Source organism: Hesperophylax consimilis, chromosome 2 (genome assembly GCF_061612785.1).
Source record: "Hesperophylax consimilis isolate HC1 chromosome 2, BYU_Hcon_1.0, whole genome shotgun sequence".
Classification (NCBI taxonomy): Eukaryota; Metazoa; Arthropoda; class Insecta; order Trichoptera; family Limnephilidae; genus Hesperophylax; species Hesperophylax consimilis.
The window spans coordinates 44,221,130-44,240,480 of NC_142837.1; the positions used below are offsets into that span (position 1 = coordinate 44,221,130).

Here is a 19,351-nt window from a genome sequence, read left to right on the forward strand (position 1 = left end):
CCGGAATCTGACGGAGTACTGACTGTACTGATCACATCGCCGAGCGCTCGGCCATTAATGATTGACTGCTGGGCGGTAAACATATTTCAGTTTATCTTTCAAACGTTTCTACTTTTGATAAAGATGTATTTGGCAGAACCCATCTACTCTGTAACCTCCGTAGCTGAGTGATTTGAGTTCAAAACCAGCAAGCGCAAATAATTTTAAAATAATATATCATATTTTTGCAGCATGTTTCGTAGTGATAGACACTCTCAGTATGTGTAGTGAAAGACCACCCACCATCCAAAAGAGAAATATTTTCTTAAATGACTTTAGCCATGTTTTGCGACCAGATCTGAACGGCCAGGTACTTTCCAACCTTCCACTCCCCCACTATTGCCAACCTCACAACATATTCTAATTAGGGATGCCATAACCCAAATGGCTCCAGACAGTTGGCGACTTGAGAGGTATTCACATAAAATCAAACAAAAACTTTTGTAATTGAAGTATTACTGTAGTACTTAAATCACATGATATTATGACACCGGTTTGATAATTAACAGAGAGGTAAACAAAGATATTGAAAATACTGACATCAATATTTCAATTGAACATAAATTCTGGTTAGAGAACATTTCCAGGAAGCATTATTTCCCAGTTTTTTCCTTCTACTTCATTGAATCGAAATTCCGAGTATCCGAGATAACATTTATCAGAAGGAAATATAGAATGCCTGGAAAATTTTACCATATTGTATAATACAGAAAATTTATTTTAAAATTCTAAAGGCCAGTGTGCAATGACATTTATATAATTTTCATAAAAACATTAACCTCAAAGGTTAATTTGTTTAGTTCTGGAAACAAATACATAGCTATTATCCGTAAAGTCAATTTGTTTGTTTTTCAGATGGTCCTAGAGAAATCGTTGTGTCTCCCTTAATGACATAATAAGAAATAGGATTTAAAATGTGTTAAAGAGAAAAAACTACGCTTTATATTCAAATTTAGAAATTAACTACAGAAGAATTAAAATGTACACCTCTATGGAACCAAAAAATACGACTGCAATTTGAGAATTTTTTATACATTATTTTATATGTAACGACAACAAAGTGAGGTGACAGTAAAAAAGTAATGTAAGCCATTTTTTAAACATTTTGTATTTCGAAAATTATATGTTTATTACTGACAATAAAATTTAGGCTTATTTCATCTACTTTCAAAAATCAGTTGAATTTTCACACCTTCTGACAGCGTCTTTAAGTAATTTTTTTATAAAACCTAAAAATATGGGATATACGGAGAAATATAGGAGGATTTGTTCGGTTTAAACCACATATTCTTGTTTCCGGCATATCTTTGAGTTTACAAAAAATTTGTACCAGCAAGTAAGTAGCTTCTACATATATGGTTCAAAACACATTTTCTTTTAATGCAATTTTTCATTGTAAAAAATGTTTGTAGCTTTCTTATTTGATTGGCAACAAAATAAGTAATGAGATTCTTTAACCTTCCAGCGGGCGCGTTGAGAAATTTCCCTTGAGCGGCCGCTTGTCGTAAATTTTACGTCAGCAAGTTTTCTCCATGTAAGTGGTGTTTTCTTTATACAAACGTTAGGGAATTTCTTTAAGGATATGAAAAATCATAATAGGCAGTACTTAAACAAAAAATATTTGACTTTCTTAAAAAAAACGAAGCAACACTCTAAACATGTTAATATTTCAAAACAAAATATTTTATCGACCTATTTAGTCAGAATCAATATTCTCATCCTTACAATTGTTACAAACCACATCAACTGAAGAATGGTTCTTGCATGTAAAGGACTGGCAACGGCAACACTTCATTGATGCTGAGGATCTTTTCTTATCCAGTGCACATAACCGACAAACACCGCATTTTGGAAAGCTTCTGTTTTCTTCTTCTGTTATCGGTTCAACTGCCCTACCGTAATTCACTTTGAGAAAAGCATTTATATCTTGCGGTAAATGTTCGACATTTGATTTGACTGTAAACCAGCTCGAAGCTTGATGCTTACAACTAAGTCGCAAGAGTGGGGGAAGCGATAAGGCGTGTTTGTCGTAAATTTTACGACAGCGCGCCCACTGGAAGGTTAACGCGCTTGCCTAAAGCGCAGTTCGTGTAGTTTGTTGTGTGTTTTTCAATTTTTTATTGTGAAATTTTGATTGGCGCTCCACGAAGGTATTAGGTCGCGGAAGCTCGGCATTCCAGAGGTTAAGCAGTTTGTATGTTTCGCTATTAATATCCAAAGGTATGATTTTCTATTGAATGCCGGCGAATCCAAAACCGAATGCCCGGAAATCTCCATCGCTCAAGGTATTCTTTTTTTAATAAGCTAACACTCACTTGGATTATCTTATAACATTCGTTTGAACAAATTGACATTTTTTTGAATCACAATTTCTTAGACCTCTCACTGGAAAATTATGTCAACTGCGTCGTACTACGAACCTGTAAAGTGGTTTGATGTGATGCTCCCGTTGGGGAGTGTAGGTAGGCAGTGAACACTGCTATGGCTGCGCCTGTGGCATCTCTGCTGGGCTGAAATCAAAACACGTCAAATTAGGGACAAATTTTCATGATGGTTCATCAGTCACGTAGTGCAAGGGCTTTATTTCAGATTTGCATAAATTATGAATGTTATGTATTTACGCTCATCTATGTGCCCATCGTAAAAAAGTTAGCTTTTGTAGTTTAGCCATAAAATAAGCAACAAACTTTTTACACGTAATTAAATTTTGTATTGTAACACGACGAAACCGCACAAGCTCGAATACTTTCTCACTCTCACCTAGTACGGCATACTCATCTACAAAATGGAGGTCACCGTAGATCCGGTATACAGTTTACCAATCGATGGCCCTTCCTTCCGCTACCTACCGAATATTTCGTACCACCAGCGGCCTATAAAAGCGAGTGCATGGCCTTGAACCGGTGGTACTGAAATAGAATTAAGTAAAAACGCCAGCCGATTGGCATTTTCAGCTATTCCAAAACCGTTGCGTTTAATCGCAGTTCGTGCGCCCACTTAGAGCCGTATCTCAGGATGAAAATATGCTTTTGATATTGCTGTACAAAATTTTAGCTCACACTTCATAGTTCGTTTCATTTCAGTATTTGAGAACCTCATAAAAACTCATTTTTAAATTGTGCCGTACCCAATACTATTTTATATGTACTTCCTTGCAATTTTATACAAGTATTAAAAAATAATGCTGCACCAATTTTTAACTCAAAGAGAAAATTAGCGCTCTTCAAAATCCCTGGGTATTGGTATCTATTTTTATATATGTAATACAATTAATAAGAGTGCGTGGCGGTGTGGCTTTGTTTTTTATACACATTTAGAGATAAATCCGAGATTGATGATATTTTGCACACAAGAGTAAGTGTATATCTATACAAGATTACTAAACCATTTGAATTTTGATACTTCCTGATGAAATTTTGCACTGTTGGGTTTTTTTAAAATCACTCATCTTTACATCTGACAATGCCGGGAAATTTCAGCTAGTTGTACTTAAATTTAGAGATTTAAAAAATAATTTTAATAAATGTATGATATTTACAAGGCCAGATATAAATCTTGGAATATATAACAGTTGGGACAGGTTATTATGGAGAATTCGAAAAATTCTTCAAATTTTGAAGTTAATTTTCAAGTACTGTGAAAGATTTTTGAAGTTTTGTTATTATTTTGGTTCTGTCAAGCAACTAGCCTACAATGAGAAAGATACATTACATTATATGGAAGGAAGCTTTTGACTGTTCAACTAGGAAGGTTTCCCAGTTTAGAACAGTCAAATTAATAGGTTTCAAATTATCATACATGTACACAATTACAATTATATAACAGTAACATTACATAATACATAATAGTAACACTATCTTGTTGAATAATATGACAAGCAAATTGAGTAGGTAGTACAAAAGGGGGAATATAATAAATAAAAAAAATTGAGCAAATAATTTAAAATTTGAGAGAAAATAACTATGTAAAAGCGAAGATACAACTAGGCGTTCGTGATAAATAATTATCAGATTAGATTTTTTAGTAATATTTCGGAATCGGTCCCGCCTAGATCTAATAACCATTTTGTTATTTTTGGACCGAAGGATGACAATTTACACAGTTTCAGCTGTGAAGGGATTTTGTTTTATATTTTAGGACCGAGATATGAGAATAGTTTTTGATAAGTCGCTCTGTTGCTTGTTGGAACGGAAAGGTCATTCGGATATAATAACAGAACTTGAATAGGACTTTCACAGAACCCGAAAATGAATGTTGAAATCTGATGAATTATTCAAATTCTCCGAAACAACCCGTCCATAGAAAATCTGAGCTTCGGAGAAGATTTTGACAGTTAACTATTACAAAATTTAGATACAATGTTTTAATATCGCTAGTGAATTGAAACAATAAAATAATAAAGAACCTCACCAGAATTGTAAACTTCCCCGTTGCCAGTTCCGACCTCAGCGGCTCGGACCTGGCGTCGAGCCCTCTTAACCCTTCGCGAGCCCGGGTCTCGCCGTGCTGGCGGTGCAGGGCGAGCGCGCGTGCCACGTCGAACTTGCGCGCCAGCAGGAAGCGCACGGCCGTAGCGCGGTCAACGGTAACCGGCTCCTCGGGGTCCGTGTTGTGCTCGGCATCGTGATCCTCATGGTCTTCGGCGCGGCGGGCGTTTGCTATCTCGATGAAGCGGAGGGTGGCCTGGAATTACAAGAAGAATTGATTTAGTATTGTGTGATGATAAAAGAAAAAAAACATTTGATTATTGTAGACAATATTAGCGATTCCTAAACGAAAATTTGAAACAGAAAAGCTACGGTCACTAGGCTTGAATCCAGGAACTTCAACCAGAACCTCAAGTCAAAAGATAGGAACAATAATATAAGAAATACATATAATAGTAATAGGTTGGGCAAGATTAATTTACCGCCGCCCCGGGAACCAGTTATTGGATAACCAACACCTCTGGCATCGGTCACTCCAAGTGGTTCGCTACGTTTGGTGACTTAGCAGGGGTGACCGGGTTCATGGGGTGACGTTAGTCTAGGCCTTGGTGTCGGATGCATTTTTGCACCTACTGCGTGGCGGGCCGGATCAGGAGAGGTTGGTTGAGGGAGACCTTCGTCCCCTCCAACCGGACTCTCTCGACCCATCATTTTGCACTGTAGTGGGAGGGATGGGTTCATACGTCCGTTACTTCTGGACACATTTATTTTTAAAAAAGAAAGAGAAACATTCCCGGGTTACGAATAACTTGACAATATTTGAAAATCTCCTACTACCACCACAGTAAGCGGAAGGAAGGAAACAGTAGAAGGAATTGAACACACTACGCCTGGGTGGGACCCAAACGCGATGTCAACTCATCCACCGACCGACATTGACCCCCAGATTCCTACCCACCCCTCATACATTTTTCGTTCCCAGAACTTCTCCTTCATTTTCCTAAAAATGCCCTCCACACAGCATCCCCGAAGAAGACAGAGGCACTGAGGGAAATTATGCTCCATAGGTCCTCCTGTGTGGAGCTAATTTAAAAAAAAAATCATTTTGATATTTTTTAATATTCAGCTTGGTTGAGTATTTTGGCCTCAAATCCAAAAATAAGTTTTATATGAAAAAGCCGCACAGCCATTCCTCTTTAAACGTTTTATTCATGTTAGATCAATAATAAATAGATTTCGTAGGCCATACACAACAGGAATAAATTCAGGTAATAATAGGTTTTTTTTTGCAATTCTGAAGTGACGATACGGAATGTATCTCAACAAGAAAAAAAGATATATGTACATAAATTAGGGACTTGTAATACGGACATTTTATTAAAAAAAACACTTTGTAGTAGTTAGATAATAATGAAAAGTAAGTTTTTAGTTTTAGAAAAAAAAATTAAAATAAAATCGATTGTTCACTTGGCGGCCATTGTTATGGATGTCAAAGTTTTAAAGTTCCTTTTTTTCGTATTTACCAAAATATTATCCTAAAATAGGTTCTTAGTTTGGGTTTAATTCAAAAAGTAAATATTCGGAATCGCTGGCTACGGATAATACGAAATATTTTTTTAATGAAACCCTTTGATTCACCTTAATTACTATAAAAGGAAACTGACTGCATTTGGGAAATTTTTTATTTTAGCATTTTAATTTTTAATTACGTAAAATTCGCTTTCGTTATATAGGATGATAGCCGGAATAATTTCTGTTGATGACATTTTCTTTTGTTGGTATTCCTGATATGAGTGGGTAGAATTTTTAACATTTACTCTATGCAAATACTAGGTAGGTACTATTTTGACCGAACTTGAAAAATAAAATAAAGGTATTTAGGTATGTTTTATAAATAAAGAAATATTTAAAAAAAATGTAAGGTTATTGTGGGTTAGGTTAGGTTATAGTAGGTTATTATAGGATAGGTTAGGTTGGGTTATGATATGTTAGGTTAGGTTGGGTTATTGTAGGAGAGAAAATTTTCATTTTACGTAATTACAAATTAAAATGCTAAAATTAAAAATTTCCATAAAATTTTTTAATAAAATTTTAAAATTAAAAATTTACCATTCAAAATAACATTAAAAAGAGCCTAAAAAAACAATCTTAATATTATTATGTCAAAACATAGCGTGAAGAAAAGACGTCAAATTGTCCGTATTTTTACGAAATAGCTATTCAAAACTATTTGTTATGATGTACAGTGTGTATTAACCGTGTCGTTAATTACTGTATATTTACCGAAAAAATAAATGATATAAATAATAAGGTATGTATAATAAGAATAAGAAATATCACCCTTATTAAAATAAGAATCCTTTTCCAAATGGACATTTCCACGCAAAACTTAAAACTGTCAGAAAATGCGTTATTTTTTCACCATTTCCACAATCACCACGCGATAAACTTTTTTTAGATTTAAAACATTCGTATTTTTAACAATCCATCAAGAAGTCCATATTTGCAAAATGATCACAACGTTTTAATTTGCCACAGGAATTCGTAAACAGTTTTCTGGAAAGTTTTAAAGGACAAACCGATTATAAATAATTGATTAAATTATTGTGGTTTAAAATTATGACGAAATATATACAATATCTTAATATTATTATGAAGTTGATTGTAAAAGTAACCATTGATATTTAAATAAGCGACCGGAAAAATGATGCGCCGTTGACACTGTTGAAAAGAAGAATGGATCAGAGGAAATATAATTTAAAAACAATGTAAAATGGCGATGTCTCAGTATTTTGTATTTTTTCAGGTGACGGCTTTTATAACAATGGGCACCGTTTATCGACGGTTTAAATTTAAGCAGTGTGACGAAATAACTATTATGGAAGGTTAACGTAAGGCGCGTAGAGAGATTTCACGTATTTATAAATATTAATGGTAGAAAATTGATTTATTTCGGCAGTAACAACAAGGCTTTTCAAAAAAAATTAAGAAAAAAAAATCGACAGTGATTTTACAAAATCTAGAAATAACGAAAATATATTTTTTTTTAAATGTTTGACTGAGGATTGTACCTTTCTCCCCAGGAACTGGAGTCGGCAACTCTATTAATCGAGCCAAATTGGGATCGGGTAGGACCGGCTATTTCATGCATCAACCACTGTAATGTCATCCGACTTCAGAGAAATGCGTATAAGTCCGCGTGTGTACGTGATTGCCGCATTTTCATCGACAACGAGTCTATCTGCCGAGTTGCAGCTCGATCGTATGTCGGGAAGTGGGTTAATTTCCGTTCAAAGATTTGCATTCATTCATCACCGAAAACGTGAAAAGTGAAATTGAGGAGTCAAATTCAAATAGATTTATTTAAAAATATGAATTTCCTAAACAAATTAATTGTACCAAATAATTAAAAGATTAGATTATTATTAGCCCAAGATCCCAAAGCTCTTTTTCTTATTCAATTGTTGAAAATACAGAACAAACAATAATCTTTATAAATAAAAATGTAAATGTTTTGACACAACGTTGCACTCGTATACGCGTGTACTTTTATACACAGATGTCATCTGTGTGGGGTACAAATATGCGTATACATATTTACAAAAAAAATAGCGCTATCTGTTGGACGAAAAGCAACACGCGCGGTTTGCTATCTGCACAGACAGACTGATCCACAGCAACGCGTGGCGGGGTAGGGCTAGTATGTGTGTAATAAAATTGTCTTATTTTTTAAAGTTCAACGGCTTTTTAAGTTTCCATACAAACCTCATGATGGAAATGACGTTTGACGGTGATACATAAAAGTGGGACACGGTTAATATATATCTACTTAAAAAAACACTTTAAATTAGTTAAATAATAATCAGAAAAGTAATTCAGTTTCCAAAACACTAAAATAACGCATTTTGATGTGTAGTTATTCCGTTCAAATTAAAATCGATTGTTCACTTGGCGTACACTATTATGTATAAGTTTTTCTTTTCTTTAAGAAGACAAACATTCTCGGGTTACGAATAACCTGACAAATATTGAAAATCTTCAACTACCACCACAGTAAGCAGAAAATGTTGCTTGTGTTGTGATGGAGGACCGAATACAATACGCCTGGGTGGGACCCAAACGCGATGTCAACTAAGCCACCGACCTGTAAAAAGTTTAAAGGTAAGTTATTTTTCTTCTCTTATTTAACCCAAAATATGAACCTAAAAACCTGAAAAAAGGTTCTTAATTAGGGTGTAATTTAAAAAAAACCCTTGCATAAAAAATACTATTATGTCAAAACATGCCGCGAAGAAAAGAAGAAAAATTGCATTGTTTTCGATTTTCGGATACTGAAATAATTGTTTCTCACAGTTATCTAAACGATAAAATAAAATGTGTCGTGTATCAACCGTGTCCCGCTTTTCTGTATTATCGGTGTAAATAGATGAGATGACCCAAAAGCTGTGCAAATTTCGTGATTCCAGAGCTTCACGTTTGGTTAAGACTGTTTACTAATTTTCATATTGTTAGATTTTTACATTATAGTTATGATTAAAATGAACCCTACAAAATAGCTTTACTCCTCTTAATAAACTGTTTATTTTGTAGCAAGTGTACCAAGAATAAGTTTTACAAATTTCCGACGCCAGAGCTTACCACAAGCGAGATTTGGCAACAGCATACACGTCGACTTCCTGCTAAATAATCAAAAGATACGATGGGAAAAACCGGTTCAAATTTCATGGAATAATATTAATTCTACTAAATATGGACTAGGCAGATATTTTTCTTGGAAACATTTCAATAATTCCAAATGATTTCTATTTTAAATATAACACACACATCCACATACTAACTAGCCATTAACTTCTGAGGCTAATTTGTTCGGTTTTGGGAACAAACAGCTAAACCGTAGAGTCAATTTGTTCGCCTTTCGGAACAGCTCATATGGTCTGATTGAAATCTTCGTCTTCCTCACCGTCATAGTTAGAAATATGAACTAAACGCTGCTGTTAGAAAGAGAAAACACCGAGCTTTATATTCAAATATAGAAGATAACCACAGAATAAATAAAATGTACACTTCTATGAACCCAAAGGTTCCGACCAATTTATTATCAATTATTTTTATATGAAACGACAAGAAAGTGAGGTGGCCATGATGTGTTTAATACATCTGCCTAGTAAAATATGTGTGTTTAAATACATCTGCCTAGTAAAATATGCGTGTTTTAATACATCTGCCAAGTAAAATATGTGTGTTTTTTCGTCATCAGTAATTTTAGTTCAATAGTGTTTAGACGAAAAAATGTAAGGTATGCCATTTTTTTTAATTTGATTTTTTAAATTTTTATATTTTAAGAATAATATGTTTATTTCTAATAATAAAATTTGAAAGCGTATTTCATCACCTTCCATAAACAGTTTTTAGTTTTCGAATACGTTCAAAAATAGTGCATTTATTTGGATTTTATTGAGAAGCGGAAAGTTCTCCGACTTTCTGAAGGGTTAAATATGACACACACATCCACATCACGAACTAGACATTAAACTTCATCCATTATCCATTAGTACAAGCCTTGATTGAACAAACACCTAATTGATTTCATTAGTATTAGGGCTGTGTTCCATAAAACAGGTGAATCGATTAAGAACAAGGTAAGCCCATTTTGGCGTTCCATCCTTTATTTCCTCGCCTTCATGACCAGCGTGACAGGAATTACAATCAGACTCACAGAATTGATACGCGGGAATTCAATTCGAGGTCAAATCATCAATAAAAATATTAATATGAATCTTTGAATGGTACATTATAAAAATGAAGTCTTACTAATTCAGAATTCAGACTGCGAACAAAACTTTTCTGTTGAAGAAACAACTTCGGATTACAAATAAAACTCATTTCTGTTTGTTAAATTGGCCGACGAAAAAGAACTAAGGAAAAGTAATCAGAACGTTATCAGAATTTTATATAAGGGATGAGATTTGCGTTAGTTTAATAGGATCGACAATTATTTCGTATGTTAACTGCTGTAACGTCATCCAATTTCAGGGAAATGCGTAATGTCCGCGCGTGCACGCGTGATTGCCACCAAGTTGATAGAATACATTGTCATCGACAACGAGTCTATCTGTTGAGTTTCAGCTCGATTGGATGTCTGTTTAATTTTCACTTTCAAGATTTGCATTCATTCGTAAAAGATAAACAAAATCGAAATTCAAATATATGTTTTTAAATGCCACTTTCTTTTGGCAAATATATACTATTCTTCCACACTCAATATGCACAATTAACAATTAATTATCTAATGATTTTTTTTTTGCGGAATTGGAAAATAATGCATCTAAATAGCAATTTCGTTCAAATGTATACTGATCATTTTACGCCTAATAGAGCGACCACCTTGAGTACTGCTGATTTATTAAAATACGGTTAAAAACGGGACTGCAGGCCTTTACCTGAAAAAAAAATTAAGTTAATTCCTAATATACCGGAGCACGTGTTCATGCACCTGCATTTGCCTTGATAATATATAATGACGAATTCGCAAAATATTTAGGATTTTAATGAACACGGGTTCCGACAACGTAAATTAGCAATACTCATTTTTATCTGTGTCAAACCTGCCAAATAGAACATAAAATAATAATGTATTCAATTTCCAGTGATTTGAATAATGTTTTCTTACTTAATTCCGTGAGTTTGTGGCAGAGTAGTACATATTTACCACTATTATGTATTTAGTAAACTAAACAAAACCACGAAAAACACAAGTAATTCGTAATTGAAAAATTTAATAATAAAGCAGAGAATCTGTTCCACTAAAAACTCTTTAACTATGTCATGGAAATTTTAGCGGAAAGCGTGATGTTCATCATTGAACTATGGAGCATCGAAATATCAAATAAACTGTCAAAAATATAAATATGCTGTTTACTCCACATTTTAATAATAAAAAAAGTGTTTGAAACAAGAAAAAACTCGTGCGAAGCCGGGGAGTAACCATAATTTAACAAAACAGTGAATAATGAAACCAACAAACTGCACCGTTTAAGAAGATTAAATTAAACTGATTTTTTTCCGCGATATTAAATAGGATTTTATATTTAGTTAAATTCGGTTATTAAAAATAGTTATTTATTTCGTCGTAATATTTTTTAAAGTGACGCACATAATTGACGGATTATTACATAATTTTCTCAAAACTGCGAAAAAAACGTTCGTTCGTTACTAAAGTTTCCCCCTGAGTAGAATTCATTACAACATTTTCAAGATGGTTTGCTTGTATGCATCGCTGAATAATATCACAAATTCAAAACAGTAAAATCGAATTCGTTCGTTTGTTTACAAATAATACAAACTTCGCGTTGGTTTATCGCTTTTTCACGCGGAAAAAATAAAAAATAATCGAAGAGATTGAAAAATCGAGCAATTTCAAATGGCGAATCGATCGAGACTGAAGTGATCGAAGTCTTGCGGACCTACCGATCAGGATAGAACAGTACTATCCCATACCGGTGGATATAATGCATACGCGTCTGTGTAGGTACATTTCTATGGAGTGTGTGTGTATTTTTCTATGGTGTGTGTTCGGAGGAGTTCCCAGAAAGGAAGGAAATGTCAAGACTTAAAAAAACAAATGCCCCCCCCCACGTGCTACTTCGCCGCTCGTTGTCAGTGTCACTTAAATGGGAAGTGGATGGTTGACAGTGTGTGTGTCGCATTACCTGTGTGAACGGATGTTCGGCCGAGGAAGAGGATGCAGACATTGCCAATACAATACATTAATAATGTGATATTGGATGATGACTTCATGAAAAAATGTTGGAATATTATATTATAATGTGGACTGTTTGGTTGACGAAGATGATCCAGAGATTACCAATATAAAACTGCAAATAAGGAAAATAATACAATACGGACGATGATAATGTTGTATCATAGATATCTGATATTATTATTATCTTAATGATTACCAGTTTAGGACTGTAGTAAACGCGAGTGGCGCCATCTTTTATTTTCAAAAAGAACAGTGAAGTTTTCAAACCGTAGAATCTGGTTGTTATGGATTATTGTGGGTGATTGCTAGATTTACAAGCATAGGTAGGAGCGAAAGAGTAGTTGGATACAACCTAGCGGGTCACGTGATACGCACCCAGTCTCGTTCCAGTAGAATGGTAACAGACGAGACAGAGTGCGTATATAGAAATGTGATCAGTGGCGACGTGTGATAGAAAAATATTTCGGTTAACTTTCAGAATCGCTGGCTATGCTCAATATAATGATATTTCAAACAATAAAAAAAACATGGCCGAACTGTCAAATCGAATGAACTTTTGAAACTTTGATTGACAGAAAATGGAACTTTAATGCAGTATTTTCCATTTCACGGTTGTAAATATTTGGCTATTACAGTAATTAAGTTGAATCAAAGTAAGTGTGGCAAGCGGGTTTTAATTAATGACATCTAATTTTTTTACTCCAATATGCTGAGGAATCGCTGCTTGAAATCATCCAGATACGTACCGTTACACCTGTATATATATAACTTTTATTTCAGCGAGACAGTTTTGATTGATCGGAAGCCGTCGGTTGTCGAACACGATAAGGTGACGAATCGATGCAATTTCGCGAATGTTTTGTTCGCTTTATCACTTTTACACCCCTCAAAAGAAAAACCATTACATTTGGAAGTTTAATGTAATAAAAAAGGCATGCAAAGGTTTAAATTTAAAGCCTAGCCAAATATCTTCAAGTCAAGTCCCACCCCAACCATTAATATTCGATGTTTAATACTGAAGCAGTTTTGTAACCAGAGGCGGCTCTAGGGATTCAGTCGTGGTAGGTCATTTGAAAAAAATGTGTGACTAATCTTTATTTGATATTGTGAAAAATGCCCATATATTATTAACTATATCAATTTGTTATAGAGTTTTAGAGTCGCGGACTCTAAATAAATATTATGTTAATATAATAAATTGGAAATAAATACACAATCCATGTACTTACGGCAAATTATTTTTAAGATATTAAGTTTTAATGTAGTTGTCCACAACATTAAAATAAATAAAATCAGTGTTTGATTCTATTTGACAATGATTTTTTACGTTTTTTGTTTTGTTTCATTCTAAATCGATAACAACATAAATAATTATTCTAATCCTTTCCCGAACTATGCAATTGAAAAACAACCATTGTTCCACACACTACAAGCGTGTAAAATGAAAAAACGACATTTGTTTATGTCACCATCTCTGTAAAACATATAATATTCACCGTGTTGTCTCCCCCACGGTCATGACCTAAGCGTCCCTAAACTTTCTTCGGAAGCTAATTTTTACTTCGACGAAAAATATAGTGCCATCTCGTTTATTCTATGGCGCGCGTAGGGACAGAAGATGCCAAATTGGACATTCTTTAAATTGACCCAGCGAATCGTGTGGACTTGTGAATGAAAGCTTCTATTAGAGACAACAGATGTCACTGCTAGTCACTCGCCGCCGCCGCTGTTTCGCGTTACATTTTAAATGTTTTGATGCACATAATTGATTATTATATTTATTATTGTTGTCTTATAATTTTGGGGGGTCAAACACCAATTGACCTAAGGGAAGAACCGCCACTGTTTGTAACTATTACATACCTCAGTGTACTGTTCAAATTGTAATTTCCTTTGTTCCTCTTCTTTAATGTTAAGACTTGGGAAGAAAGAAGACAAAACTAGGTACCTACGCGAGTGATGTTCAATTGTTATTGTAACACACATATGTCACATGGTAATTCGTAATATCGTCGTCGTTAATAGTGCACCTTATCTTGCTGCTCGGATTATTACTCTCGAAGGCCATTAAATCGCATCACCAAATTCAATACCGGCGTGTGGTGAAATTATAGTCGTGTTGTGGAAATATAACATTAATTGTGATTATATGAGGTGTACACCTATAAACTGTAAATGATCCGTGCGATGAAATTTTCAAGAAACCAACAGCATTATAGGTAAGGCTTTTCCACCTCTCTTCGAATTCCCAGTGAGCTTCTATTTTTCATTTTCATCCGCTACTCCGGCATCAAACAGTCATGTTCATCGATGTTCATAATTTTATTTTTATTTTTAAGATTACAAGGAAAGACTATAAATTTAGTGGCTAAAAGGTCGCGTGACGTTCATCGCGTGTAATTTAAAAAAAAATTAATGTGCAATAAAAATTATTATCCAACTTAACTGGAGGGATATAACATGAAATAATACAAAATGAAAAAACGGGGTTACTTTTGACATCACTGCATTATAATAAACACGAAAACAAACTACATTTGGGGCTAGGTTTGCCAAGCACTTAAAGAAATAGAAAATTATTTAATCATCGAAGTCAGTATTAGCGACTCTCAAACGAAAATCTGAAACCGAAAAATAAGAAAAAGACTCAGCCGAATCTAGGAATGGAACCGAGGACCTCAGCTTACCGAGGCTTTGCTCTACCACTCAGCTAATTCGACGCTATCCCCTGTGATGGACTCGCCCTGGGATAAATTTTTTTTATTGTTGATTTATTATGGTTAGAAAGAATTTTTCAGTTGATTTCACGAAGTAGGAGTTTACCAGATGTTGGCCTTAAAGCTGCTTTAGAAACAAGTGTTTAGATTTATTAGGGTAGAGAAAAAAAAATAGGAACATGCGCTGTATCGTCACAGACCTCCGTGATGGTCGTTTGAATTCTTAGATTTTATTCAGTGGGGTAGCAATGGATTTGCCAGAGTAGGGGGGGGATAGGAAAAAAAACCTAACGAGGTCGATAAGAAACAATTCAACTAGGTTGAGCAATGCTACTAAGTGGCTTTCTAAGTATGAAATACGCCGTTAAATATAGTTACGTAATTTTCTAAGGATTCAGACGAATTATAATTATGAATAGCGAGGTAAATAACATTTTAACAGGACGAGTTTCGAATTTGCCTAATTAAATTAAAATCTCGCAAGAAGATTAAAAAAATTAAAACTATCACATCATAATTATTTACTACATTCTAGAATTAGGTTGGTAATTTGAAAAGAGGCTAAAAACTGGTGGGCCAACACGCCACTGGACTGGGGGTAGTCAAGTTTCATCCTTTGAACAAAGAGTTAGACATTTCACTGGAGGAGTAACAATTTATTGGTTTTGAGACGATTTAAAATTAATGTGACAGGTTCTAGGGCCATAATTGATGTGTTCCTTTAGTGCATTTCTGTCTTTTGAAAACAAAAAGCATTCAGAATTCAAAAGAACATAAATTAGAAATCGCATATGGTGATTTGGGGGGTTGGTTTGAGAAGGGGGAGTCTGGATTTGAAAGCGCGGGGAGACGGTCAAGACAGTCAGCGTTGAAGGTCGGAAGAAGCAAGTCGATAGTCGTGGTTAAGGAGCGCGGGCGGGTAGTCTGTTTTTGGGAGTCTGGATTTGAAAGCGCGGGGAGACGGTCGGGAGAGTTAGCGTTGAAGGTCGGAAGAAGCAAGTCGATAGTCGTGGTTAATGAGCCCGGGCGGGGAGACGGTCAGCGTTGAAGAACGGGGGAAGGAAGTCGATAGTCGGTGGTTAGGAAAAGCGGTTCAAGATAGTCAGTTTGAAAACGTTGGGAGGCGGGAAATAAAGTCAAGGGGGTCAGAGTTTCAAGGTCTGGGAGACGGTCAGGAATAATCAGGATCGGTCAGCGTTTTAAGATAGTCGAGTTAGTAAAAAACTAGGAAGCGCGTCAACAAGAATTAATCGTCGGGACGCGAACACGGCTAAAATCATTTAGTGTAGAAGGTGCGGTTTTCTAACAGCATGAGTTTTCTGCATGTGACTGTGTTTGTTTTTTTATAATTATTTGGATTGTTGACACTAAGATGTATCGGTAAGTCTATTATAATCTAATTATTAACACTTATTTCCTTAATGTAAACCAAATAATCCAATTGTATTTTGAAGTAAGGGTATTCAACTTGAGCACTATAGGTACCCGTTAGCGAAGGAGGTCATAAATTACGAGACCTGGCCATTAAAAAAGGGACGAAGAACGGTTACCCTGAAACCGCTTTAGATCATCCAACAATAGACATTGTTTATGAGTTTAAAATGATTTAATAATTCTCTAGTAGTTATATTTAGCGCCAAAATTTATAGAACACAAACCATTGTATTTATGCAGTGTTTTTATAGTAACGGATAGAACGGTAAATTAAATCTTCAATGCCTGTTATTTGAAAATGAGTTGTCGTATCCTCCTTGGGAATTCAACTTATTCTATACGGAATTCATAAAATATATTTAATTAAATATAATTTATTCAAACATCACTCTTTTAATTCATTTTTGAATCGGAATAACGCAGCGGATCGAGGCTAGTCGCCGAGAGGGTGCATCTGTCTGGCATTCCTATTCTGTCAAGCGAGATTTTAATTTTTCATAGGTTTGACGGGGACGAAGTATACGAATTTTCCGTAGGCTGTCCTATCTTACCAAAGCGACAAAAGCGAAGGGAACGAAATTTGTAATTTGGCTTGCCTAATAGGGACTCTTGTGTTAGCAAAGTCGATAACCCTGGATACCGATATAACGTCTATTTTAGTATAGCAGCGCCGGCTTTTTCCCCTGCTATTGGTGTGGTTGAGTTATTCCCGTAAAAGCACCGGTTTCTGTCGAAGGTGTTGGCGGACCAGCCTTAGATAGTCACCCGGAATAGACCTCTGTTTCGAGTATTTTCAGCTGGTGAGAGGACGCTTTCACTGAGTTCAGATCGAAGGGAACGAAAATTGCTAGTGGGCTTTCCTACTTGAGTTAGCTGGTAGACGAAGGAACAAAGCGGATAAGGGCTATGCTATTCTTGGCTGGCGTGTGAGGAGGATTTTCTCGCTGACAGAACGAAGGGATCGTGACGAATATGAAGTTGTCTCGGCGATTTCTGACGTCCTTCCTGTCAAATCCAATAAGTACTTACCCCACTATAGGAGGAGAAGTCATCCAGAATTAGGTTGGAAATTGACTCCGACTGAAACCGTTTGAGCTGACGGAGATCGGATGATTTCAGATTCACGACCTGATGATTCCAGTATCCCTGATCCTTAGCGCCGGAAGTCGAGGATATCAATTTCTACCATTCTTTGATATTTGAAGCGAACGGAGGGTAACAAACGATAGAGCGAATGACCATGACTTTGAAGTGGGGTAAAATCTCCCGTCTAGGAAACATTCGTTATGTCGGATGGACGCCCCGTTCAAATTAAATATTGACATGACTATTTTGAGTGTGGACGAAAGACTTGAAGTATGTTCTGTATTGTACATATGATAAATATGTGTCATTACCTCTACTGGAACGGGAAGCTGTATAGACTGGAGCCAGGAGCTATTTGGAGTAGCGTGACTGCAGAGGCGAAGTCGAACAAACTGAAGCTGAATTCATCATTATCCTTACGAGCGTAAACCAGAGGGGTGTTCACGGGACTCCCGAACTCCTGACGTTGCTGATGCAAACCACTTCAGTATATGTTTATGTTTGAGGTTAGTAGAGTGGACTCCTAATTTTCGGCATGCTGGCGAAGCTCAACTCATCATCGATTTGGGGGAGGTTGACGCGACCTAAACCTCGCGCTACCCACGTGACCCAAATGGTTCCTGACACCAGGCTATCATGCCACCGGACCAGAGCAGCTCCTTGTACCTAACGGTATAAGATGAATCTTCATCATTCATCATCAACATCAACATCAACAGCTACCACCAAGGACCCACATTCCACCTTCATCACCCTCCGGCAGGAGGCAAAACATGTCATTATCTCATCTGTCGCTGAGCGATATTCAATTCATTTCTGGAGGTGTTGGGATTGGACCATCAACTTGGCTGCTCTCGAGCTGGTCACGTTGATGGGTGGGATTTGGACGGAGACCAATCGAAAGCAACACATGTTTTGTCTCTAGCTATTCCCGAAAATACCTACTCATAGAAATAACTCACAAAACTAACAATCCATAGTCAAATCATTAACTTAGAATCTTGTGCATCTTGAATTGAATTGTCTATAGTGAATTTCATGTACTTAATTTGTAATTAATTGTCTCATTATATTAGTACATTATCAACTGCAGCAACCGGAAACGTTTGGGCGAGCAAACAAGGTAGGAAAAGGTAGTTAAAATCAGGGAAGTCGGTCATTGTCTTATTTTCAAACCATACAGAATGTAACACGCCTCATCTAAAAAGAACCAAAGTTACCACAACCAATTAAAAGGATCCTTCAATGAATTAATCCCTGTCGAAACAAAAAATTGACACAACGTGACATATTAATTCGTTAAGATTGAAGGGTTGATAAACCGCGAGAAGATGCAAAACAAACGTATAACAAAAGATTAATCCGTTAGTAACGAGAATAAGGGGAGACGGGAAAACATTACAGTGATGCCGTTGGACCAGGAGGTGGGGTTTTAAAATGTTTTACATTCTGTTTGGTTCAAGACAATGAAAAAAAATATATAAAAAAGCCAGGGCTAACAGTTCAGTATTTTAAATACAAAACTGCGGAAGGTAGTGAATTTCTACAATAATAGTTGAGCTATACGTGAATTTATCAGTAGGGTAAAAATCAGTTTATTTAAATTTCCAAATAAAAATATACGACCGAAATTTAATGATGTTATCCAACCTCCGATAGGACATAGTGAGTAAAGGTATTACATTGTGGAGGGAGAAAATAGTTCCTTCAGTAGTAGACCTAACACCAGCGCATTAGTTTATTTGCTTTAAATGCTAAATATCCGAAATAAAAATATCCGTGAATTATAAGCCGAGAATAAATTAGGTTATTTAAACATCAAATAAAATTGTATCCGTAATAAAAATATCCGTGAATTTATCAGTAGGGAATAAATTAGATTATTT

At 35.6% G+C, this 19,351-nt stretch overlaps 1 protein-coding gene across 2 annotated transcripts in view; it reads right to left on the reverse strand.

Annotated features, from left to right (window-relative positions):
• Positions 1-19,351, reverse strand: part of Ptpmeg2 (Protein tyrosine phosphatase Meg2) — a 417,214-nt gene that overhangs the window by 334,666 nt on the left and 63,197 nt on the right. For both annotated transcript variants that reach the window (XM_089642985.1, XM_089642978.1), the window contains exons 2-3: positions 4,450-4,722; positions 2,460-2,549 (exon numbers count right to left, since the gene is read on the reverse strand). In XM_089642985.1, coding sequence (XP_089499111.1) covers positions 2,460-2,549; positions 4,450-4,722 — 363 coding nt within the window. The remainder of the gene's footprint in view (positions 1-2,459; positions 2,550-4,449; positions 4,723-19,351) is intronic.